The sequence below is a fragment of the Neophocaena asiaeorientalis genome, unplaced genomic scaffold (assembly GCF_003031525.2).
Source record: "Neophocaena asiaeorientalis asiaeorientalis breed wild unplaced genomic scaffold, Neophocaena_asiaeorientalis_V1.1 scaffold225, whole genome shotgun sequence".
Lineage (NCBI taxonomy): Eukaryota > Metazoa > Chordata > Mammalia > Artiodactyla > Phocoenidae > Neophocaena > Neophocaena asiaeorientalis.
The window spans coordinates 6,932,562-6,959,686 of record NW_020172364.1 but is presented as its reverse complement, the minus strand read 5'-3'; the positions used below and the strand labels follow the sequence as shown (position 1 = coordinate 6,959,686).

The window sequence follows — 27,125 nt, the reverse complement described above, 5'->3', positions numbered from 1 at the left end:
AAAAAAAAAAAAAAAAAAAAAAAAAAAGCTAATATCCCAAATAAACAAAAAAAAATGCCATGATGGTCAAGCCAACTGTTTCAGAAAAGTTAAAGAAAGTATTGTTTCCTCCACAAGCCCTGGTTTTGAATGCAAGAAACATGTCAGTTTAAAAGTACCCATATTCGTGCCTTTGATGGTGAAAAAGTCCCCCACCAAAAGCCATAAACGTTTTGCTTAAAAACAACCTATTTTCAGGAACAACTCTCCAAGTTAAAGCCCTAATTCACAAAACTGGGTTTGGCTCGTATAATACCGTCTTCTTTCTGCAATTATTAGGCTCTAAAAGGGTTGTTGTTGTTGTTTTTCTCCTAACAACATTTCATTTGAAAAGTGTTTGATCCTGAAATAAACCTGTAATTTCTCCTATGGAGAAGGGAGGGCAGGTGAAGGTCTATAGTTTAGCCCAGATGACTTTATATTTCACACAAGATTATTACAAGATGACAGATGTGAACCTTAAGAATTTTAACAATAAAGTCATGCTATCCAAAGAATGTTCCACAGAACACAAGTCTGGGAAATCATCCACAAAATGGTTCTGTGATAAAATAAGTTTGACAAAGCCTGAATTTCACATTACAGAAAGGAATGGTGTGGTTACTGGTTTTTACCTATAGGTCTTCTCAGAGTTAATCTTGCTAAAGGTACATGAAGAATCTCCAAAATGGAGATTGCAATAAAAGCAACTGATTCCCAACCTGATTTGGCCATTTGTAGAGCTAGTATACCACGGAGCACACTTTAGGAAATGTTGCCAATGGACCATGACAAGGACAAAGCTTTATCCCTGACAAAATCCCTACCCCTGAAAGGTAAGGTCTACAATTCAATTAGGAACTTGTATGTTTAACTCTATCTTTATGTACACCAGATTTTACAATAGATGTAACTATAACCAACTAGAAACTCTGATAAAGTGATTTCTGTCTTGAAACTTTCTTGTAAATATAGAAGGAATCTCATGCCAGGAGGGCTGGGTTTTCCCTGTGCTACAGATACACTCTGTAACGTTAGGCAATGCTAAAGGGAACTTTTTTCCCTCTCTCCTTCTCTCTCTATTTTTTTCTAATTATTCATAGGCTTAACACAGAATCAATTTTCCTTAAGGCAGAGAAACAATGAGAAAATAAGCAGAGAGAGCTAACAAGGTAATTGAGAAGGGATGTTTCCCCATCTAAAGGAAAGACCCCACTGTACACATCAATATTTGTCTCAGGGCCTCAGTTTTCTCCCATTCAGAATGGGGTTAGTGGATTTTGTGGTCTCACATTTCATGCTTCTATGACTTTTTAGTGTGGCTCATCAGTATCTCTGAAGGCGATTCCAAGGATGCTTTGAGCAGTGGAAGCAACTTAGGACCAGGTGCTCCCTGTGCTGGAATGGTACCCCCACAAGGCGTGCTACTTGCATCTACATGTTCCAGGGTGTTGGCTAAAACTCCAGTCTCGTTATTTTGCAACCATGCCATGTCATGTTTGGCCAGCTCACATTATGGGGCCTCATCTTGCTAAAAGTGTAAGTTTAAAGCCAGCCTGCCACGGCGGAGAGCTGATGGAGAGCAGCCACAGTGCTGAAACACACTCACCGACCTCCCACAGGGCTGCTGGTAGCATGCTGACGCATAGTGACCTTCCTCTACAGGAAAGGCATTTAAATACCCAGATCTATTGCCCAGCGTATAACGTATTCCAGGAAATACTCATACTTCCCGCCCAGATTTATTTTTAAGGGCAGAGGATTGAGTGATGTTAATACTGGTTCTTTAAAAAAAAAAAGAAGAGACAAGGAGAAAAAAGTGACACTTTGAGATATATATATATATATGCAAAAGCACCTACATCTCCCCTAAAAGTGATCTGAGAAAACACAAAGAGCACCCAGTTGGCCTTCATTATAATCCCTCTAAAACATCCAACATTTCCTGCCTTTGTCCCTCCCATTCTTCCTCTCTTACACCACCTTTAAAAGACATTCATTAGAATGTACCTCTCTTACACCCCCTTTAAAAGATATTCTTTAGAATGGCTCCTTCATCCATTTTTTATACAGGACCTGGGGACTATGAAAGCCTCACTCACACACTCACTGGCTTTCCAACTGAGGTCCCACCTGCAATAACAGCTCTCCAAAGGGCCTGGATAGTGGCCAGAGGGCAGCACGAGGAAAACGTGAGAAAACCAAGTGCAGTTCACACGCTTCACTTAGCCTGGGAATTCTTTTCCTCTTTTCGGTCAGGTCAAATTCTACCTGGCATTCAGGTCCCAGATCAAATCCCTCCTCCTCCAGGAAGACTTCCTTCATTTTCTCCACAATTGCATTCAACCCCAACCAAAGTTAATGTCTCTCTCCTCTAAGGACCACAGATTCCTTAACTAGACCTCTTAATATTTAGGAATACTATTCAAATATCTTAACTCTCATTGGTGCGATCTCTAGTCTATCTCCAATAAGAGTTATCTGCACGAACTTTCATCAACCCCAATTTCCCCTTCAAAAAGTCCCTTAAGGGCAAAGACTGGGTCTTGTTGAATTCATCAAATATAAAGATAAAACCTGTCTAAACAAAGACTTAAGACAAGTATATAAATAATTATCTTACAGGGATGATTCTATTAAAGATAAAACAACAAGGATAGATGAAGGATCCCAGACTAGAAGTGAAGCAAGTCCGTGTGGCATGTGTACTAAACACCTTCACACACAGAACAGTACATTGCCTTATAAAAATGAAGGCAGCTAACATTAACTGAGCACAGGCTATGAGTCAGGTAGAGCCTTAAACATTTTCCAGGTATTAACTCTCTTAATCTTCAAAGCAACCTTGGAGGTAGGTACTGTTTTTACCTCCATTCGATAAGGGGATGAGGCAAAGAGAGTTCACACAACTTGCCCAAGCAAATAGAAGAGCTGGCTTCACACTTCAGCAAAGAGACTCCAGCTAACGTGCTTGACCACCATGCTCTCCTGCTTCTACAAAAGACTATCCACATCCTGCACAACGGAAGAGGGAGGTGGTACTCTCTAGAACCCAGTCAAAGGAGGTACTTTTGCAAAGGACCCAAGAAGTATCAGCATACCGGTAAAGGAAACTTTAAGGATAAACATCACATTCTAGACGTCTCTACCTGCGCAGTTTGAAAGGAAAAGACTTAAGCCACTTTCAAGCTGTAGCTTTTTCTAATTTACCTGACTTCCTCAAACTGGAACTTACTCATTCGTTGCTGAGAGCAGTGAGCCTGAACCTCTTTTTCCTTGCACTGTTATTTTATGAGCGAAAGAAATGGGGTTGTTACCTTGACTGCTAATGTTAGAGATGCTCTGTGATGACCTGGTCAGTATTTTCCTTCCAGAAAAGGGGAAAGGCCTTTTAGCAAAGAACTGGATGTGAAAAATCAAACTTAAATGATGAAAGAGAGCATCTTGTGGCCAATCTTAATGCTACTTAATTCTCAGATGAGGAATTCTGTAGTAAACAACCTCTTGATTCTGTGCAAAACATTTTTAATTTCATGCCCTGCTAATCACACAGCTGTTAAATTTCCCTTCCCATCAGTTGTAAAAAAATAAATAGATAATAATTGTAATAATAATTTAAGAAACAGTTGGGCTTCAAACAAAATTTGAGCCCTAATGAATTTTCCCACTTGGAATTAATAATGTAGCGGATAGTGAAATTGATTCACCATCAATTCAGTGGATTTAGTTGATATAAACTTATATGACATGATTGTAAGTATCAAAATGCAAGGCTCTAAACATCAAAGGCTTCTGACACGCGGGCCACAGAATGTAAAGTCAATCTACACTTAGCTCCCAGACAAGTCTGGCACCTGATGCTTCTTCCAACAGATTTTAACAACCTGTTTCCTTTCACTGTGACCTTATCTCCTCTTGGCCACAACAGGCACTATACGCATATAAGTACCACCTAGACTTGGTGTTACAGGCTTGGCGATCCAGAGCCTGGAGAAGAGAAAAATCAGTGTGAACGCGTCAATCTAATCAATACAGGGACATTTTTAAAAGGCAATCGTTAATGCTGCAAATCAAAACAAGAGTGAGGATGAAAGGGGGTCTTTAAATAGTTGGGGAACAGAGAAAGAGGTGGTCCAAAGGAGTATGATGATATGGTAGCAAGGGTGAGCCAACTTTGCAGGCAAGAGAGGCTAAGGACCAGTAAAGAAAACACCAGCGAGGAAGTGGCAAAAAGGAATATCCTGTTAAGAAGGAGGGGACAGATATACTAAAGGAAATAAAATAAGCACAGTCAGATGGACCAGAATATCAGAAGGGGATCTTCAAAGAAGATCTTCTGTTTCTGTGCATCAATACTTCTCCCATAACCTTGGCTATAAAACACTATAGGAAATGCCTGGAGTACTAACAGTGTCTCTTCATCTGGCTTGCTCCAACCTAAAGTTGGTTTGCTGAAATCCTTTCAGTTCTTCAAGGCACGCTCACACACTACCTCCTTCAGGAGCCCCTCCTCCGGGTTCCCACAGCATGCCACCTGTGTACCTCTCCTTTGTCATCACCTAGGTGGTTTGGCTTTGTGAAACAGCTAGTGGTGCATGTGTCTGTGTCTCCCACTGGACTGTAAACTCTGTGAAAGAAGAAATTACACATCCCACCACATTTTTATTCCTCAGTGCCTGATCTAGACTTTGCACTGTAGGTACTTAAGGAATGCATATGCTATCTTAAGAAAACCTAGAAGAGGACACTTCCTGTTTTAGGTATTCTTGTTACAGAAAACAGAAACTTAAGGATTTATAAACTTGGCCACTAGCAGTCACCCTACAAACCCCTGTAAGTGACAACCACTATGAATATTTCATCATTCTTCTCAAGTTTAAGTGAGAAGTTCATAAGATGAACACAATTTTCATAATCATTATGGCCTACCTGAAAGTTCAACAGAAAGGCACGTTGCTTTTCTGACCTGAGCACGGGCTTATAACTGTCAGTGTCCGTGTGAGAATCATTTCCAGAAACTGAAAAGAACTTTCCTGAAATCTCAGCATCACTTCAGCCCCACCCTCCACTCCACACCTCATCAAAAACCAACAGCATTTCCTTCATGCCTCATCATTAATGATAAAGTCAATGAGTCAACTGCACGAAACAAACAAAACACCAGCAACAATTTACTGTGAACATCCTTGCATTTGCACCACACTTTACATACCCACTCTCTCATTTGATGTTTTCCGTGAGCTTCTGCAGCAGGAGGAAATGGAATCCTTATTTTAGAGATGAGAAAACTCAACGCTACAAGATGTGATTTGCCCCAAAACACACAGCTCATAAGCAGCTATGACAACCTGTGAATTCAGGATTCGAGATTCTCCATCCAGACTTACGGACTTATGTTCATTTATTCAATGTTGTCTCTCTTATCTAAAGCATTTAAGCAGACACAAGAAGTTGATAATGAAGCCCCAGAGACTTACATAAATGAGAAGTTATCTAAATCAGATAGGGCCTAGGTGAGTTCCATTAGAATATGAAAGAAGGAAAGAAAAAGAGAGAGAAAGGAAGAAAGAAACCACTTTGCGTAAAGATAGTTAAATTTCCTGGAAAACAGGGGTCTTGAACTGTACTTTAAAGGTGTATTAATCAAAGTGAGCCCACAAACTGACAGTTTCAGAATCATCCGGGAGCTTGTTAGAAATACAAATTCTCCCACGCTGTGTTCTCAGACCTCCAGGACCATAGCCTCTGAGGGTGAAATTCCCCAGGTGATTGCAATGCACAGCAAGTTTGACAAGTGGCACTTGAAAGTTAAGATCAGACCTGAGCAAATAACAAGAAGGTAACAGGTAGGTTCCAGGAAGGGTGGGATGGAGGTGGGGTGACATTAAAAATTCAGAGGCCCAGAACCCAGAAAACTCAATATGTCAGCGAAGAAGGCCCCAGAACTCTGGGCTGGAAAAGAAGTATCCTGTGAAGGACGGGGTCTGAGTGAAGTTACGCTGAAATCACACAGTAGAGAAAGCTGAATGTAGGCAGAGCAGGGCAGCTCTAGAATCACTCAGGCCCCAAGTCTGAATCTTGAGAGAAAGCATGTGGCCCTAAGCAACAAGAGCACCATGCAGTTCAGGACAGGAGGTCCCACGGGGTTCAGAAGGTCTTTAGAGGAGAAGCTCTTTTACAACCTGGGGAAACACAAGTTCACCAGGCAGACAAGGATGGAAAGGAACATGGTCAAGGTCCAAGATATAAAACAACGTGATCTATTCAGCAGCACTGAGACACCCTGGATTCGGTGTCCTCATCTATACAGGAAGAGATTAATAATCCTAACCTAGTGGGATTGTTGAGGGGATTAAGTGAGAAGGTGTTAACATGACGACTCTGAATGTGGTGTGTGGGAAGGAGGAGACACTCAACACAGTCCACTGCCTTTCTTCCCCTTTCAGGACAATGCAGCACCTGAGAGTGAGCTAGGCTCCTTGCCGTCTCCGGGGCTGGCTGGCAAGCTCCTGACTTGAAGGATGTTTTCTCATAAATGTTCACAGGGCAGCCTGCTGGGGGTGGTCCTGTGGTTGCGATCTATTGCACTCAGACACATTCCAAGACCTAGGGCTCCTTCACTTCCTGCTTCTCACTCTTACTTTTTCAGAGGGGTTGCAGGTTCTCAAGGTTATCTTGAGCACAGCTTTCTTTCTAAATGACACATAACCATTTCTACAGGCAAAAGTGCTCTGTGCAACTTCTTCTTTCAGAATGGGACTTCGGGCTGCCCTGAGAGTGGATCTGCTTCTCCTCTCAGAGGATCTGTTGGACAGCAGACACAGATCAGTCCAGCTGGTGGGCTGGAGGTCTCTGGGAGTCTTATCTACTCGGGGATGTTAACTAGGGTTGCTCAAAGGGAAAAACCACGTTCCAGAGTCAACTGAAAGTAAGCTGACGGCTGTCCCACAGGGCTTCCTGGAAGATTTAACAAGCTAACATACATTGTCAATACCTAAGAGGGCGCCAGAGCATGCTGCATTCTCCAGGCTTATGGGGGACACATCTTCTTAGACTGGTATCTCCTTGGACTAGGATTTATGGACCACGCACAAGAAAATAAATTGAGTCAAAGCATGATCTACATGAGGCAGGGATCATCTATTTGCCTAGAGTTGACTCCCAGAAAGATGATGAAGACGGTAGTTTTTTTGTTGTTGTTTTTTGGGTTTTTTTTGCGGTATGCGGGCCTCTCACCGTTGTGGCCTCTCCCGTTGCGGAGCACAGGCTCCGGACGCGCAGGCTCAGCAGCCATGGCTCACGGGCCCAGCCGCTCCGCGGCATGTGGGATCCTCCCGGACTGGGACACGAACCCGCGTACCCTGCATCGGCAGGCGGACTCTCAACCACTGCGCCACCAGGGAAGCCCAAGACGGCAGTTTTTGGTTATGCTTTTTCATCTTCCCATTCATTACCTTACTCACCATGTCCTTCCCTTCCTCCACACACCCCTTCCCTTCCCCATTCCTCAGTGCACACTGTTTTGGAAAGAATCTGCTAAACTCATCAGCATTTGATGAACTAACGCCTTCTTTTTCACCACCCTGCACTTCGATGACTCTATCCCATTGTTCATTCCATTTGCTCAGAGAGCCTCCCCCTTTATCAAAATCCCGCTCAAGGCCAACCCAAGTGACACTTTCCCCAAGAAGCCCTCCTTAATCCCCTGCCCTCCACCCCAGCTGGAAGTGATCATTCTTTTCTCTTCTCTGAACTTTCTCAGCAAGTTTCTACTTTCTACTTTATAGTAATTTGTGTGCTGTCTCACCTTCACCTGTTGGTTCACCCCTTTCCTAATACTTTCACACGTATCATCTTGTTTCAGCCTCATGACATGCTGGGAGGTAGAAAAGGCATGTAGAATTACACCCACAGTATGCAGACAACGTAGCTTAGTGGTTAAGAGAGCAGCTGCTGGGGACAGACTACCTGAGTTCAAGTCCTGGGCTGTACCTTTTGGTTTGTCCCCATGTCATCCCCTCTATCCAAACAATCCTTTATACTATTCCACTTCGACCAAAACTATACACAAAATGCTTCCTGTTCCAATGAAAGCTGGATGTCTAGAGTGTGACATTGGTTTAGAACATTTTGCCTCATCTCACCAGTTTAAGGAACAAGTCAGGAACCACTCCTGGTTTTTTTCTAATTATCCTATACATGTATTTTGGGTCATCCCTTCCCCCCCAGCCCAATAAGCCCAGGTGCATCCCCAATGGCTGATATGTGACTCAATAAAAGAACATCCTGTCTTGGCACTCAGCTACTGCTTCTGGGCTTCCACCGTTTAGATGAGATCCGTTACCAAAGGGCCATTTCACTATAAGGAACTGTCATGACAAAACTGTACACTTGGGCTTCCCTGGTGGCGCAGTGGTTGCGAGTCCGCCTGCCGATGCAGGGGATGCGGGTTCGTGCCCCGGTCCGGGAAGGTCCCACATGCTGCGGAGCGGCTGGGCCCGTGAGCCATGGCCGTTGAAACTGCGTGTCCGGAGCCTGTGCTCCGCAACGGGAGAGGCCCGAACAGTGAGAGGCCCGTGTAAAGCAAAAAAAAAAAAAACAAAAAAAAAACTGTACACTTGACCATTCTCTCCCTTCACAATTCCAGATATTAGGAGAGTTAAACTAATCCCCGAACTTGATCCCTGAGGAACTTTGAAAATGATGCTTCTGAATGTCTAGCAAAATAGACATTCATCCTCTCTCCCATTTTTAGGACACTTTTTTTAATCTATGAGAAATATTTTCTCCAATTTGATTTTATTATGTTCATACTTAAAGGCTTTTCTAAAGTCTTGCTACATCATATCCCTCGATCATTTGTCATTCTTACAGTCTTTTCCTTGATTTGTAATTCACAACTTTTCAATTCACCTGCCCCATCATTCTGGGGAATATACACAGGAATATGTCCTGCAGAGTGGACCAAGGTGGTAGTATATGGGGTGAAGGGAAGGAAAAAATAATGGGTGAAGTAAAATTTCACGTTGTGGGCGTTCAATCTCCTCCCCAAATTGGCTGAAATGCTCCAGCTTAAGGAGTAACATTCATATCCTCAACCAAAAGCAGATTAAATACCTGCCAAAGCTTCTATATCTTCCTCTGTCTGTACTTGTTCTAAACAACAGTCTTTGATGATGTAAAAATCTGCCAAATTGGAAAGTAAGTTTATTAAGACTAAAAAGCTGCAAGGATTAGACTCAGACACAGATGGGCCCTCAGTTAGTGGCCCTTCCCTCAAATCTCACCATGGAGAATCCTTTGCCATTGAAAGAACTTCCACAGAGGCCACATGGATGCACAGGCAGAACCTGAGGCCAGATTAGCCGAGATCTGCTGGAGTGACTGCCAACTGATACCTCTCAGGAGATGAGCCGCAGAATCAGAGAACACTGACTTTACACCGCAGAGCAGAGTGGCTGCCAACAGGTAAGCAAGTTGGTCGCTTAAGCAGTGGAGCCTTTTATTTAAATGAAATAGTATATAAAACTAAATTTAAACAGATCTAAGAGTGAGCTGCTCAGGCAGAAGGGCCCAGAGTCCTCGCCACTCTCCCCGCGCCCCATCATCTGAGGCTGTACGTCCACCCAGAACTCTGGGCTCCTTGAAGGTATAAGTTTAAAAATTCACTGATCTAATCTAATTTCAACCTTAACAATTCTTCAGAGGAAACTGAGGCCCAGAGATTGAGTGTGGTCCTTGCATCCAGAGCTAGTAAGTAGCATAGCCACAAATCCTTCCGAAGGAAACCATGCTGCCTTTTCCCAAGCATAAAATATTTATGTTCTAGGATTCTGCCCTTTTATTAAGATGAAGAAGTTGGTATGATCAATGTGCCAAGTAAAATTCAAAAATGTGCCCAAGGTCAAAGAGTAAGGACATCTAAATTAAACCTTGGGAAACCCAGCTTGGAGAAACACAAAACATCCATTCTATCAAGGTTTCATGTGATGGTTTTGCAGTGAAAACAACAAAATTACAGTAGAGGAATTTTCTTTTTCTTTTAGCTTCTATACATAAATGTGTCAGGCACAAAAGTCAAACTACTCTGAAATGTTAAATCCATTCAATTGTAAGTAAAGGAAAACATAGCAGCATTTGTGTGAGCTGTGGGAGACACGTAACCCAGATGTGTTCCTTGGGTTAGTAACTTGAACTGGGAATTCATTGAAAAAGTGCAAGGAGCCTACAAGAAAGAGAACTGAGCAAAAAACACTGAGACACGTTTGATATAATAGTCATATGATTAACAAACTGTCACATCAAACTTTCCCACAACGTGGGAACACTTTGACACTTCATATTTTTAAAACTGACATTTGGATTCATTACTGTAAATAGCACATTGGGTTAAATATTGTGACAAGGAACAGATCATATATATATGATCATATATATACATATATATATGTACATATATATTCACTCTATATATTACATGTGTATATTTTTCCTAGCTCTGTGACATTTTAGAATATACGCAACCTTTTCTTACAGTGACAGTTTGGGCCAGTATGTAAACAGGCTATATTGCACTATTTAACTATCCATTTTTCTTGCAAGTAGGCAGATGGACAACATTTCTTCATTCCACAGAAAGTATATGAAGCAGAGGAATTTCAAAAGTAATAGGATGACTTCTAAGAAATTCTGAACAAGCCTATCAACTCCAAGGAAAGGACGTTAGCAAAGTTGTTTTGATCTACTGCACTTGAGTTCACAAAATCATTGTCACAAACATGCATAAAACATTTCTCTTGTCTTCAAGGTGTTCCCAGTCTATTTAAAGAGACACACACATGCAATTCTAAAGCAAGGCAGACTGCTTCACACATGCAAGAAGAGTGCAAAGTGCTGCTTCTTTTTTTTCCTTTCCTTTATTTATTTAGTGTGCATGTGCATTGCTTATAATAAATAACACGTTTTCTAAGCCATAGCTCAGTGTAAACTAATTCAATCAAATTAAGCAAAGTATGGGCATCAGTGGGGGCTGAAGAAATTTAGAAAGTTTGCAAGAATACTCAGATTCCCAAGCCAAGCTTTCTTCGCAAAGAAAATATAAAGACAATGTTCAGTTTCCATCTAACACCACACAATACACTCTTCTAACCTTTCACTTTACCTGCAGCTCTAAAACAAAAGATAAGATATTCATCCCCTTCAACATCCAAGTTTTGATTTCAATTTTCTCTGGTAATTTCAAAGTTATTATGTACTTTCAAAGTATAGACAACTTTATAAAAAGACTGAGCTAATCACACACACACACACACACACACACTACAGAAATAGATTCCACGCATATTTATTTTATGTATTCAACTTTCTCTCTGGACATTATACCATTATTATTCAAATCATTCTATTTAAACACCTTGAAAGTTAGACACAAAAAGGAAACATGAGATCTATATATATCAAGATATTATGCTCACTACAGATAAGCTTTGCCTCTGTACTCAAATTTAAATTAGACAACGGTGGTCTTCCAAAGCACATACATAAAAAAGGAAGACTGCTCCACATTTATGTTTTTTCAGAAAGGATGCAGGATGCTATCAACCAAATGCCTCCAAAACCTATGAGAGTTAGGAGGCATAATGGATATCATTTAATGTATATGACAAATATTGAGAAAAACCTACAAAACATGAATATCAACCAAAACCCAGGCTTTAGCTGCAGCATCAAAAAATTCTTGCGTCCTTCATTCGTAACCAAAAAAAGTGCTCTAATTTTGTTTTTAGCTAAATTAGTCAATTCATTTAGGGCAGAAGGCCTTTTTATCCCCATATTCTGGATGTATCCAAACGTATTAAAAGTTCAAAGAGTCTTACACACCATTTCAAAGTTTCTTTCAAACTAAGCAGATTAAAGAATATAGAAATGCACTATTTTTCCCTCGGCTTGCTGAAAAAAAAAAAAAAAGCAGCCTAAGGTTGTCTAAACCATAATTAGTCACTGTTTCAATCTGAGGACTCATACTTACTTTTCCAAACTCTTAAGGGGGTAGGCTACAACCTTCAAAGGTTGGAGACTCCTCGATAGAAGGGTGAACCACTGTCTGTGGAACAACTGCTCTTCCACAGTACTGGGGAAGCGTAGAAGTAACATTATAACATTTGAAGACAGGAGATCTAGATGCAAATCAAACCTCACCATTTACTCCTTGAAGTGAATTGGAGCAGGTCACTTGGCTTTTGTTTCTTCATTGTAAAATAAGGATAATACTGGACAGTGTACTGGCTTTCATGAAGATTAACTAAGAGTGTACAAGAAATCTCACTGAATCCTAATTGGTCAGAACACTATTCCCCCAAACTTTTATTTGCCAATTTTCACCATCCATTAATAAAAATGTTAAGAGGTCATCCAAATTCAACTAAGTTCAACTCAACAAAAACTTCCTGGATGCTCATTGTATGTGATTTCAGTCTCTGCCAGGTGCCATGATTGAAGGCGGGCAGGGGAAGGAAGGAGGAAGAGAAGGAGGGAGGAAAAAGGAAGGGAGGAAGGTCCAGCAAAGACATAATTTCTGTCCCCAAGACCCTGTAATCTTGTGAAGGAGACAGCATTTCACATATGAACTTCCTGAAGAATACTTAACACTATATAATAAACTATCCCAAAAAGGGTGGTGCTGACAATGGCTTTTAATGGTAGTTTTATATGAGGTGTAACATGAGGTGAGGAAAGTGTTCAGAGCAATAGAGAACGTGACCTAATTATTCCCCTGCCCCTGTAAGCATCTACTTCTCAGTGGACCAACCTGTGGAACCTGACAGAAAAGAGTCTCTTCGGATGGGCCTTGCTGAGGAGCCCCTCGGGCGTTTACACTGGCCTCTTATCGCCCCCACTCTATCCGTAACCCCCCTCCTTTCCTCATTCCTCCCTCTGCACTGAGCTTCCCCCTCTCTCTTCACCTCCTCTGCCCATTCCTAGGGAAGCCATATCCCCGGGTCTGGCTCATCTCCATCCACAGCCATCTGGGCTGAAAAGGGCCCTGAGGCAGGCATAAGGGTGGCACAGTTGGAACATTAGAGCACCGAGAATCAAGAGACCTGAGTTCCTGTCCCAGCTTTGTCCCTACTTCACTCTGCGACCTTGAGCAAGTCACTTCCACTCAGTGGGCCTCAGTACCCTCACTCATCAAAGGAGACTAGAGGATAGTTAACAGGCCTCTTGCTCCTAAATGTTCAACGTCTGTGACCTGACCTACAGCTTCCAACAGTTTCCAAGTCATAACTGGGGGCCCACCAGTCCCAGGCCTCCTGGAGAGGCACTGACATGGCCACATCAACCGTTTCTACTGTGGGGAAGGTCAGGGTCTCCTTCAGAAAATAGCTGATCTAAACAGAGCCCAAGGAGTGTCATGGCAACACTGCTCGCAAGCTGCCAGAGGTAGGGAGGAAAGGCAGCCAAGACGCATGTGCCGCTGCCGCATTTCAGCACAGCACTCAGACCTCGTTAATAGCATCTTGCTTAATACCGAGTCCCATAGATCAGAAGCTATTTTTACTGTGTATTTAACAGATTTGGGTACCGTCTTCCCTGCCAGCATTTTCACAGTCCAGCACAGGAGACTCTGCCATTGGAGAGCCTTCAGAACCTGAGGCCACCCAGGGTTAACTCAGGAGAGGGAGGGAGGGGGAGAAGGCGAATGAATAGAAGGGAGAAAAATAGACGCAGTGGGGCTGGAGGCTAGGGGAGAGGCGGGAGTAAGACGTAACCAGAGCAAGTAGGAGCCAATACAACCAACCCCCGAGTGTGAGGCATTCTTGTCTCAGTTCTCCAAAGACTCAGGGATGCACGTGTGGAGGAGAGAGGGGGAGAGCTGAGTCCTCTCTTATATTCGGGGGAGTATAGGTCCTCCCACAGCAATTGTGATCACCACCTCCGCTCGCTTTCATTGGTCTCCCCCATCAGTTCCCCTTAGAACAGCCAAGAGTACCACTCTGCAGAGCCCTCTGCCCACACTCTAGGACGCAAAAACCTATCCACTACCGTGCACTCTTCGGAGCTTACAGGGAAGGGCTCTGGCTAAATGTCCTGTTTCAATCTCTCTCCCGCATGTAGGGGTGGGAATTCTAGATTATGACGATTGACCGAGCTGAACGATGTGAAAGCACCCGCCACGGGCCTGTCACATAGTACGTCACAGTAGACACCCAGTAAACGTCTGTTTGCTTCCATCTGTTTCATACGGCAACAGCGTCACGTGTACCACCTTTATTCCCAACATTCTCCATAGAAAGAAGGAACCCAGCCAAGGCTTGCCGAGTGGTGAGCGAGAGCTCAGGTTCCAGCCATCCCTCTCCTGCTTGGTCATATGGGGGCGCCATTCTCAGACCTGCCACTAATTGGGCAGGCAAAGTAGGGTAAGCCATTTCTTCCCCGGGAGGGGGCTCGACTAGACAGAGAGTTTTTAAGTTCCTTTCCCGTTCTGAAATTCTATGAATCTCTAAGTGTCATATCCATCTTAAAAACAAGCAACAGAGGGGGAAACCGTTGAAGAACACAGTTGTGTGTTTATTGAGCACGATACAGAAGGCACTGTGCCAGGAGCTAAAGGAAATTCAGAAAAGCAGAATGAAGTAGTCCTTAGATTCAGAACTCATATTATATGCATATTGGTGAGGGGAGATAAGAGGAAATACAAAAAGATGGCAGTACAAAATAAAGTCAGTTATAAAACAAAGTCCAATTCGAAGACTATACTTCTGAGCCAAGGGGTGGAGAGAGAGGCCTCCTCAGGGGGAGGAACGTGTGCTGGTCCCTCAGACAGGAAAGCAAAGCCCAAAGGTAGCATTTTACAAGAGTGGACCCTCTCCAGTGGAAGGGTCATCAGGTCTGTAAGATGGTTAAAGACCTTGTCTGTTTTATGTCTTAGATTATTTTAAAATTCTGTGTTTCACACATTAAAGGATAGAATAATAATGGTCACCCCACCCACTCAGCACCATCGTGCTCTGTGGGGTCACAGTAAGAGCAGTGAAACAGGAAACAGGACACTTGGGTTCTGAGACCTGCTCCATTGCCACTGTCAGCTACCAGCCTTTAGCTGAATGGCTTCTCTGGCTGTGGGATAGGAGATCTTGAAGAATTCCAGTTGGAGTTCTTGAGGCTTCTTGAGAACCAAATTGTCCAAAGGTCATGCTTTGCTATCGAGGAGACTGAGGTCCACCAGAGAAGAAGTGATTTCTCTCAACTACACATTTCTGTCATCTGTGCCCAGTTCTCCGGGCAGGGCTGGTACTCACCTGCTTCTGGGACTTGCCTCAAGCTGATTCTTGCCTGCCAGAGATTTCCTCTGAAGTCCCTGTAATATCCCATCGAAGTCCATTCAATCATCCTTCAAAGTCAATTCCAGTCCCTGGTTTTATATGAAACCTCCCGTAGAAAGAGCTCCCACACTCTCTCACTCACGAAGTATAATTTCTGAGCCCACACAACCACACTGAGTCCTGGCTGGCCCTGAATCAAACTCACCTCCACACACCTGCCAGCTCCCTCCTTCGATGTCTTAGCGAGCCACCTTTCTCAGTAAGTGCTAAGTAAATGCTTCTCAAGTTAGGCTGGTCTGCACCTCGGTTTTCTGACACTCGGCTAAGTACCTTCTCAAACATATCATGCTGCCTCTGATCATCACAAGCCTGGATGCGTGCAATCCCCAGAGCAGCCAAAAGAGCTTCAACCACCTCCAAATCCATCAAGCTATTCACCAGATCGACTAAACACACAGCAAGAGAGAAGAGACATAAAGAAAAGAAGAGGAGGAGCAAAGGGCATGGACTGCAAATCAGATATTTACAAGGGAGAAGTCTGCAGTGCAGACACCAGTGGGGGCCCAGAGTCTCACACACAGTCCCCAGTGGAGCAACGAGGTCCAGTGCTGCAGTCTGAAAGGATGCCGTGGTAAACTGAGAGATGGACAAAGTCTCAATACCTAGCCATCGGCTAGGCAGGTCCGTTCCGTCTACTGCAGAGGGAGAGAAACATCTGGAAAGGAAGAGCATGGTAGCCCTCGACTGCAAAGGTTGCATACTGAGTGACACTCCACCAGTAATGTCAGAGTGAAACATGGCAGAAAGATTCACGAGGTAGAGCTGTGCAACTCCAGAGGCAACCCAAGGCACACATCAGATGGGAATTTTAAATAATCCCTTTAAACACAAGAGGACTCAGATGCCAGCACACACAGTGATGGCCCCAGCCAGACAGCAAAGGCATATTGGCACCACTGTAATTTGTCCATTCACCAATATGCTTCCGGAAAAACACCCATATGCTTTCTTTTAGCTTCCATATGCTTTTTTAGCAAGGAAACTAAAATATTTCATTAGTTTTAAGTAATTAATAATTACTTATTTCACAATAGTCTCCCTCATTAAAAAATGAAAATAACTGATTAAGCTGCAGGATCCTGGCTTTCAATTCAAGCTTTTTAATTTAATTTAATTTAATTTTTTTAATTCTTCCCCTCTAGGAATTGAGTAATAGAGTAAAACAGCAAGCGTGGAAATGAAGAGCTATCATCCACACAGCCCAGCATTCCTCCTGACTGAGACATCGTGGTTTAATGAAAAGAACACAGACTTTGGGAGCCCAAAGCCTTGGGATCCAATCCCAGTCTGACCCCTGGTGAATAGTACTTCTGAGGAAATGAAGGGCGTTGAAAAGATAAAGCCTGCTGGATTCCTGCAACCCGGCCTTCCATTACTCTCAGGGAGCGACTTCACAGGGCTCCCTCCTGTCTCTTAAGGCTTGGGGAAGGCATGTCACGGAATGCTGGCTCAGACTCAGTCCGTGTCAGCAGGCCTGTGGCCAACAGTCTTGGAATTGGTCTCCAGCGGAAACAATGCTTCGCAAACTCTAATGAGCCTAGGAACTACCTGGGGATCTTATTAAAATGCAGATTCTGATTAGGAGGTCTGGAGTGGGGCCTGAGGTCTGCATTTCTAACAGGCTCCCAGGTGATGCTGCTGTTCCTGGTCTTCAGACCAAACTCTGAGAAGCAACTTGACCTGCAAAGTATCAAGATGAAGTTAGGAAGCAGAATCTGTAAGAGCAGGACATGCGTGCCTGTCTCATTAGGACAGGATGGGGACTCTTAATCATGTGGACAATAATACTTCTGTGTGTTGTACAGCACAATGGTATTTCACTTACCCTCACGACAGTCCTGCCAATAGGGTGTGATTTCCATTTTACAGACAACAAAACTGAGACCCAAAGAAATCAAGTAATGCATCCAAAGTCATGCAGCTAATAATGCTAGGCTCCCAATCCAGGGTCAAGTATGAACATGAGCCGATGGAAGACAGAAAATTTAAGCAGCTATGACTGTAGGGTGCCAGTATGAAGCCTGGTTCTTGTTCTGCTGCCCCCTCTCGGGGCCTCCGTCTTCCCATCCAAAGCTGTTGCCCCTGAAAATCTCCAAGGCCTCTTCCATGTCTAACACCGGCCTTCATTCCCAGGGCTCCCACACAGACTCACAGTGGGTCACCAGGCACTGAGATTAAATTCACACATGTGGCAGTCATTACATCTTGGCACGATCCAAATTCTAGCTGCTCACATCTGCATTTGTGCTGATCTGTGCACTGCCAGAAGTCTATCTCTGGTAAAAAAATCTCACTCTCTGGGCTTCCCTGGTGGCGCAGCGGTTGAGAGTCCGCCTGCCGATGCAGGGGACACGGGTTTGTGCCCCGGTCTGGGAAGATCCCACATGCCGCGGAGCGGCTGGGCCCGTGAGCCATGGCTGCTGAGCCTGCGCGTCCGGAGCCTGTGCTCCGCAACGGGAGAGGCCACAACAGTGGGAGGCCCGCATAACGCAAAAAAAAAAAAAATCTCACGCTCAATATAACAGGGAGAAAACAACCAACGGATTCCCCAAAGCATCAAATTCCAATTCAGTTGATAACTTGCAGTATGGTTAGGGCTCTATGACCCTAATCACTCTGCCTCCTCCTGCACTCACTTACAAAAATGGAGAGTCTGAGACCACTAACCTGATAGAAGTTTGAAAGAAGAGGAAAAACATGAGTTATTTATAATGCAGTTTATACAACTGCCCAGCTTTTCTTATTCTGCCTTAAAGTACCAGAAGGGCATTTAATTAATGAATTGTCATATAAATGATTCAGGATATGTGATCTTGTCCCTCTCTGAACTCCCAGAGCACACATTCACTGTATTCCTCAGGGGACCACTGGCCATTTTCTACCGGGAATTTCTATCGTTTATAGAATTGTTTCATTGTCCCTATTCACATTCAGTGTTATCTCTGGAGGTATTCACATATTTTCAAGCAGATCTGAATTTGAATCCAAACTTTGCGATTCATTTGCTGTATGACGTTAGGCAAATTACTCAACCTCTCTGAGCTCAGTTTCCACATATGAAAAGTGGGAAAAAATAATTTTCTATTTTATGAGATTAAACGAAATGATGTATTAAAATGGATAGCACTTAACAGATTCTGGGTTAAACGTACCTTTGAGTGAGTGAGTGAGTAAATAAATGAATAGAGCAAGCAGAATAAGAGTTTCAACATTAAAACATCGCTCAACAGTTTGAAACATAAATGTCCAGAGTCACACTCCAATGAGTCTGACACTCAGAGCAAAACAATAGGTGAATTGTGGGAGAAATCCAACAGCAAAGGAAATGTGTTACCCAAATGTCATCTCAAACTTCGCACACTGAAAAAAGTATTTCGCTTAACCTAGAACCTATGTATCGCCTTCAGAAGGTTTACAAACCTCCTGAAATTGTAGACAACATTCTACGCAGATGTGCATTTTCTAACTAGTTCATAGATTCATCTGAGTTTCCAAAGATTCCGTAATCCTCTCCCCTACCACTACACACACACACACACACAAACACACACACACACACACACACACACAGGGACGAATTAATAACTACTGCCTTAGGCAAGTCCCTTGACAGAAAGGGATCTGCCAACTGAGAGAGAAAAATTTCACTTAATAAAACAAGGCTGAAAGATATAAGCATACGGTTTAGAAAGTACAGACGGTGGAAGTTTTAATGATAAGCGCTCCAATCCAGAGAAAAGAGCTCTGAATCTAAGACTCAGCTTGGCTGCAAACCTGCTACAGGACCTTAGGCAAATCAGAGACTCAGGAAAACCAGGATTTGGGGAACCTTTGACATCCAATCTATTTCACCCTCCTCCTCCTCCTTGCATCTCATAGATGGAAAATCTAAGGTTCAGAGGAAGGTAATGCCTTCACCAAAGTCATAGCAAATAAAGTAGAGCCAGGATTTGAACCTCAGACCCAGTAAAATGATTTCCACTCAGTGTGTCATTATTATGAAGTACAAGGTAAGTGTTTAGACCCAGTGGCCTCTAAGTTATCTTCCAACTGATAGACAATTACTACTCTTTTCTCTGGACCTGGAAATCTCATGAAAACATTAGTTTGGTTTTGGCAAAGATCATTCTAGCTGCTTCTCAGCCCCAGCCCAGTCCCACAAGAACAAGGCAGAGAGAAAATCTGAAAGAATGAGAGATGCTGCTATTAATCTTGTGTAGCACAGAGACTGGGAACTGCAGGCCTTGAACTAGATTTCACTGTGTTGGCTATTACTCACCTGTCCTCCTGCGTATTAATCCTGCATCTGTCTTCTCTTTATTAATGTTCCCAACTATGCACAGTACACAGCCAGCTAGGAACTCATCCTTAGCTTCCTATAATTCATTGGATCAGAAAAGGGCAAGAGGAAACAGTGTGATGTCAGGGTCAAGTAATCTCTTACAGGAAGAACTGCAAGGGAATCCACAGCCTCTTAATAAACACAGAGAGCAGAGGCCAGCCAGAGTCCTCTATTCCATGCTTCACGGAATGAACGAATAAGTCTGGTATCCACTTACGTTTCAAGGGCATCTCACATCCGTGCGTTAACAACAGGATTGGTTTTGCCTGAAAGATAATGTCCCTTTAAATGGTGGGAAGAGAAAGGATACTTCACATACAGAGATCCCTCTCCTAAAACAGAGGTACAACTATGGAGTCAGAAGAAAGAATTCTAGCCTAGGATCTGCCACGAAAAGCTTAGACAAATCATATTCCCTCCCTGACCCCAAAATCTCCATCTCTTGAGATTTGGCCAGATGGGTCCTTAAAGTTCCCTCCGCCTTTGACATTCTGAGCTCTCCTTACAGGTCACTGACTCAACCCTGGAAAAGTCAAACAACAGAAGAGGAACCTCTCTATATTGCTAGTGAAGTTTACCAGAGCCTCAAACCTGAGCCTCAAACCTGAGCCTCAAACCTGAGACCCAGGTTATCAAGCAGAGAAACATGAAGGAAGGTAGATTTTTATTTTTTCCTTTCTAACCAGAAACTGAATGTTGCTGGGGGTAGGGAACAAGCAATGCATAAATGCCCAATCACAGTGTATATATAATTCAAATCACTAACTGCCCATCAGGTACGTACAAGAATCAAAAACTAAAAAGAACAACTATTTTCACACACGGAACTCTCCTATGACTTTGGAAAAGTGGCAGCAGGAGGAAGAAAGAATTGACCAAGAAATAAAATCATAGATATTAGGACATTTGACTAGAAATAATGCCATAAGCACGTGGTCCAACTCGACCTGTTGTTAGATACTGAAATGGACCCCAAAGAGGGAAAATGACTTGTCCAAGGTGACACAGCCAGAGCTAGGAGTAGAATTAGATTCTCATGACTCCCGGTTCGTAGAACATAACCCATAACAGATTACTTCATTCCTGCAAGCGATGAGATTCTATCCAGGTAACTAAGAAAATAATTTCAAATATTTTGAAATAACAATAACTCATAACTCAATAACAATAACTCTACCTCAAATAACAATAACTGATTTATTGGATTTAAGGCAGACTAGGGCTGTTTCTATCAAATTATAATAAACAATTCACTGTAGCAATATAGACAAGTCCATGAGAATTAACTGTGCATTATTCATCCTTGCTAATGAATCACCCTGTGGAAAACAAGGATAATCAACAGTCTACCAAAGGCAGAAGGCTGTTCTTGCTCAAGTACAGATCTTCCCTGTTAAAGAACATCAGGTATCAGCTCTAAATAGTAAACAGGGGATACAGTTTCAGATTCCATGGAGTACAGCTCTAAATAGATTCGGTTTGGAAATGGGACATGGAACACACCACAGTCAGTGGATCAATGTTGAAAGCTGAGAAACACAATGATTACACTAATTAAGTGGGTACCTGTTGACACATCTACTGTCAAGTCTAATTATTTATTTAAACTGTTATTCTTTCTTCATTACTACCACTGACACCAATTATTACCACAAGATTATTTTAAATTTCTTGTAGCATGCCCCCAGAATATTTACTTCTCTACCTTCCAAAGGCTATGTGAGAAGATTTTATCCTTTTTTCCCCACCAAATCTACTTCCAAAATAAAAAAAATAGATGAATAGATGAATGGATAGATGGATGGATGGAGTGATAGAGAGACAGACAGAGAGATAGATGAAATTCCTCTTTCTCAGGAGCAATTTTTCATAAGCTTTCCAGCCTTGCTTAAACTCTTCTTTGTAGCTTCAAGATGGGTTTCAGTGAGGAAGTGGGGGCAGAGTTAACCACTTTTCAAAATTTATTTTATTAATATTTAACAACTGGCATTTGGAGGAAAGTTAATATAATAACTGCAATTTCTAAGTGAACAAATAGATCTCTGCCTAACAGAGCCACCAGAAATTATGGTATCACATGTCTACAGTACATTCTTCTCTGATGTGTTTATCCCTGAAAATACATGAAGTACATAGGAAAGGATTTTTTTGCAGAGGTGTTTTATGGACCAGAGAGGGACAAAAAGATGGGCAGGAGTCACTCCTGTATTTTTGGCTACCATCTTTTTTTTTAGTAAACCTCTCTTTTGTAGAAACGAGCATAAAGCCTAAACAACACAAGTGGCTTCTAGGTCTGAACTGCTCATAGAAGAGTTTCACAGTCCATATGTGCCCCCTCACCAGCCTTCTTTGCACATGACCTCTTCTTATTTCATGTGTATGATGAATATCAGCTTTAAAAACCATATTAATGTAACACCAAAATTTCCACTCATTTCTAAATTGCTAACTCCTGCAAATATGGGTCAGTACCAACAAACCTCAATTCTTTCAAAGGTCTGTGTAATTAAAATTATGTTTAAACTACTATATATAAAATTGATAATTAATAAGGACCTACTGCATAGGAATTCCCTACTGCAGGGAACTCTACTCAGTACTCTGTAATGGCCTATATGGTAAAAGAATCTAAAAAAGAGTGTATGTATGTATATATATATATATAACTAATTCACTTTGCTGTACACCTGAAACTAACACAACATTGTAAATCAACTGTACTCCAATAAAATTTTTTTTTCAAATTAAGTTTGGGCTTCCCTGGTGGCACAGTGGTTGAGAGTCTGCCTGCCGACGCAGAGGACGCGGGTTCGTGCCCCGGTCCGGGAGGATCCAACGTGCCGCGGGGCAGCTGGGCCCGTGAGCCATGGCCGCTGAGCCTGCGCGTCCGGAGCCTGTGCTCCGCAGCGGGAGAGGCCACACAGTGAGATGCCCGCGTACCGCAAAAAAAAAAAAAAAAATTATGTTTAAGATCATGGAAAGAGGGAATTCCCTGGTGGTCCAATGGCTACGACTCCAAACTCCCAACGCAGGGGGCCTAGGTTCGAGCCCTGGTCAGGGAACTAGATCCCACATGCATGCGGCAACTAAGAGATCCCACGTACCACAACTAAGACCTGGCGCAGCCTAAATAAATAAATAAATATTAAAAAAAAAAAAAAAGATCATGGAAAGAACATACCTAAGGGATAATCAAAATATTCATCAGAACAAATGTTTACAGTACTTGAAATGCTGATATCAAATCTTCTACAAAGTTGCTATTCTATAGGGCCTGCAGTTAGGATCACCATAGTGACTACTTCACCTCTTTTAGGCTAAGACTTCTAGAAGATTATAGAGAGCATAAAGGAGCTAGCTGGGAAGTACAGATATCAGATGGTTGTCTGCAGAGGAAAACTCACATTTTCCAAATTTTAAAACTTTTTATGCTTCCTTAAACACATAAAATAAATTTTATGCTTCCTTATTTGTTTTTTTAAACTTGTCTCCATTTTCTTTTTTTTTCTAACATATTTATTGGAGTATAATTGCTTTACAATGGTGTGTTAGTTTCTGCATTATAACATCCGTGTCCTTAAGTCCATTCTCTACATCTGCATCTTTATTCCCATCCTGCACTTAGGTTTTTCAAAACCTTTTTCTTTTTTTGCTGTCCAGTTTTCCCAGCACCACTTATTGAAGAGGCTGTCTTTTCTCCATTGTATATTCTTGTCTTTTTTATCAAAAATAAGGTGACCATATGTGCATGGGTTTATATTTGGGCTTTCTACCCTGTTCCATCGATCTATATTTGTTTTTGTGCCAGTACCATACTGTCTTGATTACTGTACCTTTGTAGTATAGTCTGAAGTCAGGGAGCCTGATTCCCCCAGATCCGTTTTTCTTTCTCAAGATTGCCTTGGTTATTCCGGGTCTTTGTTAAACTGGTCACTGTTTTCTTGACAAACTCAAGAAGAATGAATTCTTCTGCCAAAGTCCCAACTCCTTCACACTGGTTCCCCAGGAGAGTGGAATGAAGACACTATAGGCCCTGGGTTTCGAAAGACTCTAACTCATGTCCTGTATTCTTAAGATTTTTTTGGTTGTAGCCTTAGATTATGTCCTTTTGAGATGTGTTTTGGGCAGTTAAGAGGCAGTGACAGACCCAATGAGTAAAGTTTGGCCCCTTCAGAGCCAGGTAACACTGGTAGCATAGTGTAGTGAAAAATGCACTCAATTGACAGCCAGGAAGCTGGAGAGAAAGCCCTCCTGCTATATACTCACTGGGGATACAAGAAGGCACTAGATAAGAACATCCTAGGTAGAGAACAAACATATGGATACCAAGGGGGAGCGGGGGGTGGGGGGGAGGGAAGACTATGATACTATTATACATAGTATCAGTAGTGTACATATGTCAATCCCAATCCCAATTGGAAGATTGGGATTGACATATATACACTATTGACACTATGTATAAAATAGATAACTAATGAGAACCTACTGTATAGCACAGGGAACTCTACCCAATGCTCTGCGGTGACCTAAATGGGAAGGAAATCCAAAAAAGAGAGGATATATGTATATGTATAGCTGATTCACCTTGCTGCACAGCTGAAACTAACACAACATTGTAAAGCAACTATACTCCAATAATTAATTTTAAAAAAAAAAAAAAAGGCCATCCTAGGACATGGCATACTGTGGACACTTAAATACTTCCAAGGTGCCCAGACTTCTGTGCTTCTGATTTGAACCTTAGAAAGCTAGGAATTGAAAGAGAAATCAAATCAAGAAGACATAAAACGGGCAAAGTTCACTGTCTTGGCCATTTTTCAGGTTTTGATACTCATGAAATACCTTACTATTTCTTCTGTTGGGAGTGAAATCTACCTTAAACTTTACTGGCTAAGATGCCTATCAGCATTTCATAAACATGATGATGCCAAGCCTCTCTTACCTCTTGGAATGATCAGTGGACACAAGGTTCAGCAAACTGCAATGCTAGTGTCTGTAAATGAAACAGGTAAAGGTTACTCTTAGGTTCCAAGCTCTATTTATTCATTAACAATCATAAACTCTTCTATCTATACCACAGTTTCTTGTTTGCAAAACACTTTCACATTCATTATCTCATTTCACCCCATGACAACCTGGTGAAGAAGCAGGAAGAGATTATTCTACCCACTTCTTAGGTGAGGAAACAGAAGCTCACAGAGTGAAAAGGAGGATGAGAAGGGAACTAACATCTCTCGATTAACTTCACAAATGTCATGGGAAATGGGTATTATTGTCTTGATTTTACAGATGTGAAAACTGAAGTTCAGAAAAAGTAGGTAAATTGTCCAAGACTACATAGTACAGTACATGGCAGAGTGAGAGTTTGAACCCTCTGAGCTCTGCCTGTTCGTCCAGTGGTCTTTCCTTTATACCTAGGATATTAGGTGGGAAAACACAAGGACAGACAACTCACTGACTAGATCCACTAGACTTAGTGGAAGAGGGAATAATGAAATAAAACCAGCTATTTGATTGACGTGAAGAAGTAGCAAAAACACATGGGATTTAGAGCCAGTCAGACATGTCTTCCTCTTACCAATGGTCTTAGGCAAGTTACTTAAGCCCCAAATGTCAACTTCCTTACACGTAAATGTGGCATATAATACCTACTTCATAGCCAAAGATGAGTTAAACTTTTTGTGGAAGATTCTCCTACATTATTTCATATTTATAGGCATGGACAGCGGTGGTATAAAAAATGGTAACATTTCTTCCTATGAGCCCACACTTATATGATCAAAGAATGATGCTCCAAGCACACAAGGCTAGAGGATATCTCTGGGTTGGGTATTTCCTTGATTTGTGACCCTAGTTTTAAAATACCACAATATTTATCTATATCAATCTTAACATGGCCTCACCTAACAGCAGCACAAAGAACTTTTGTTCCAAATGACAAAACCTCAAAAGTTAAGAATCATGTGTCCCCTCAACCCCAAAAAGCAAAAAAAAAATGCTTTAGGTGAATGGCCTGAAGGTTTATCACAGATCTTTCTAAAGTTTGTGCCTGTATCGTGCTTTAGGTTCAGAGAGATGGAGCTTCCAACGGGAGTGCAAGAACAAGGGGATTTGTTTTAACATAAGGATAGATTTACTGAGAAGTAAAGACCTCTGAGAAGTTTTATGAATATATCCCATTTTCATACAGGGCTCAAATCAGATGATATGAATACAGCATGGTTGATAGGATACTCTGCAAGAAACTCTTATCATATGCCATCAATATCAAAACATTAATCATCTGTAACATTATGCTTTATAGTTTGAAAAATATTTCATGACCATGTTTTCTCAAATCATCCTCGACATAACCCCAATGAAACCTTACTACCCCAATTCCACCAATCAGGAAACCAAACTTCAAAAATCACATGGTTAACATGGAACAGATAAAAGTTTAACCTTGTATCTTGATCCCCAAACAAGTAAGGACCCTTCTACTACACGATGCAGGCTTCCATTTGGGGGCGCTCTATTTGGAGGGAAAGGTAAAATAGTATATACCCAATAAAAGTCCATTGTCAAGGCACCAAAGCACATTTAGTATTGAGTCCTGCTTCACTGGCAAGTGAAAGGAGAGAGACTTCACATCTGTGGTCTAACCAGAAGGTGACACATTACTAAGCTGAGGCAAAAGACTGTTCGATGCAGGGTTACCATGAACACTTTCTCAGCTCTCCCCAGTGAAGTTTCAGAGATGCGACATCCTTGAGCAAGCTATTGAAACACAAGCCACAGAAACAACAGAAGGCTGTACCACTGAATTTTCGTAAAGGGGTCTCCATCACTAAGCTTCATCTCACACCGCAGAAAAGCTGAAACCTTCTATCTAAGAAGTTCACCGTCCTCTTCTCACACGGTTTGAGTGGCACGTGTCCTCAATAACTCGAGTTATTTCCCAATGCAGTGGAGTTCTCCACTAGACCCATAAAGACATCTGGGACAAATGACAAATCCCACTCTAGTGTCTTGGTAATAAAGTCAGTTATCTTTGGCTGCCTCTGTAGATTTTATGACTGCTGGCCCAGAACCTGGCAGGTCTGCATCCTCTATCAAATCACCCATCCTCTCCCAAGAAAACTGTTCTCATCTCCAGAAGCAATTTCAACCAAAAATAAAGAAATCAGGAGATCAACCTCTAACTTACACAATTTCAACTTATTAATTAGAATCAGTGCAAAAGCAAGACTCACCAAACCTAGCTGGGACTAGTATAAAATAATTCATCATTTCTACTGTATTTGGGGGAAAATAGGAGAGAACAATGGAGGCAAAGGAAGAGAGAGAGAGAGAGAGAGAGAGGAAGGGAGGGAGGGAGGGAGGGAGGAAAGAAAAATGAT

The 27,125-nt window shown here is 42.2% G+C and overlaps 1 protein-coding gene across 3 annotated transcripts in view; it reads right to left on the bottom strand.

Annotated features, from left to right (window-relative positions):
* Window positions 1–27,125, bottom strand: part of LPP (LIM domain containing preferred translocation partner in lipoma) — a 625,613-nt gene that overhangs the window by 479,329 nt on the left and 119,159 nt on the right. For 2 of the 3 annotated variants that reach the window (XM_024767403.1, XM_024767412.1), the window contains one exon: window positions 24,686–24,736. Coding sequence is in view for 1 of the 3 variants with exons in the window: in XM_024767394.1 (XP_024623162.1) it covers window positions 19,961–19,973 (13 nt within the window). In the remaining 2 variants the exon portion in view is untranslated. Of the gene's footprint in view, window positions 1–19,960; window positions 20,010–24,685; window positions 24,737–27,125 lie in introns of all 3 variants that reach the window. The other variant, XM_024767394.1, reaches the window with a different exon arrangement.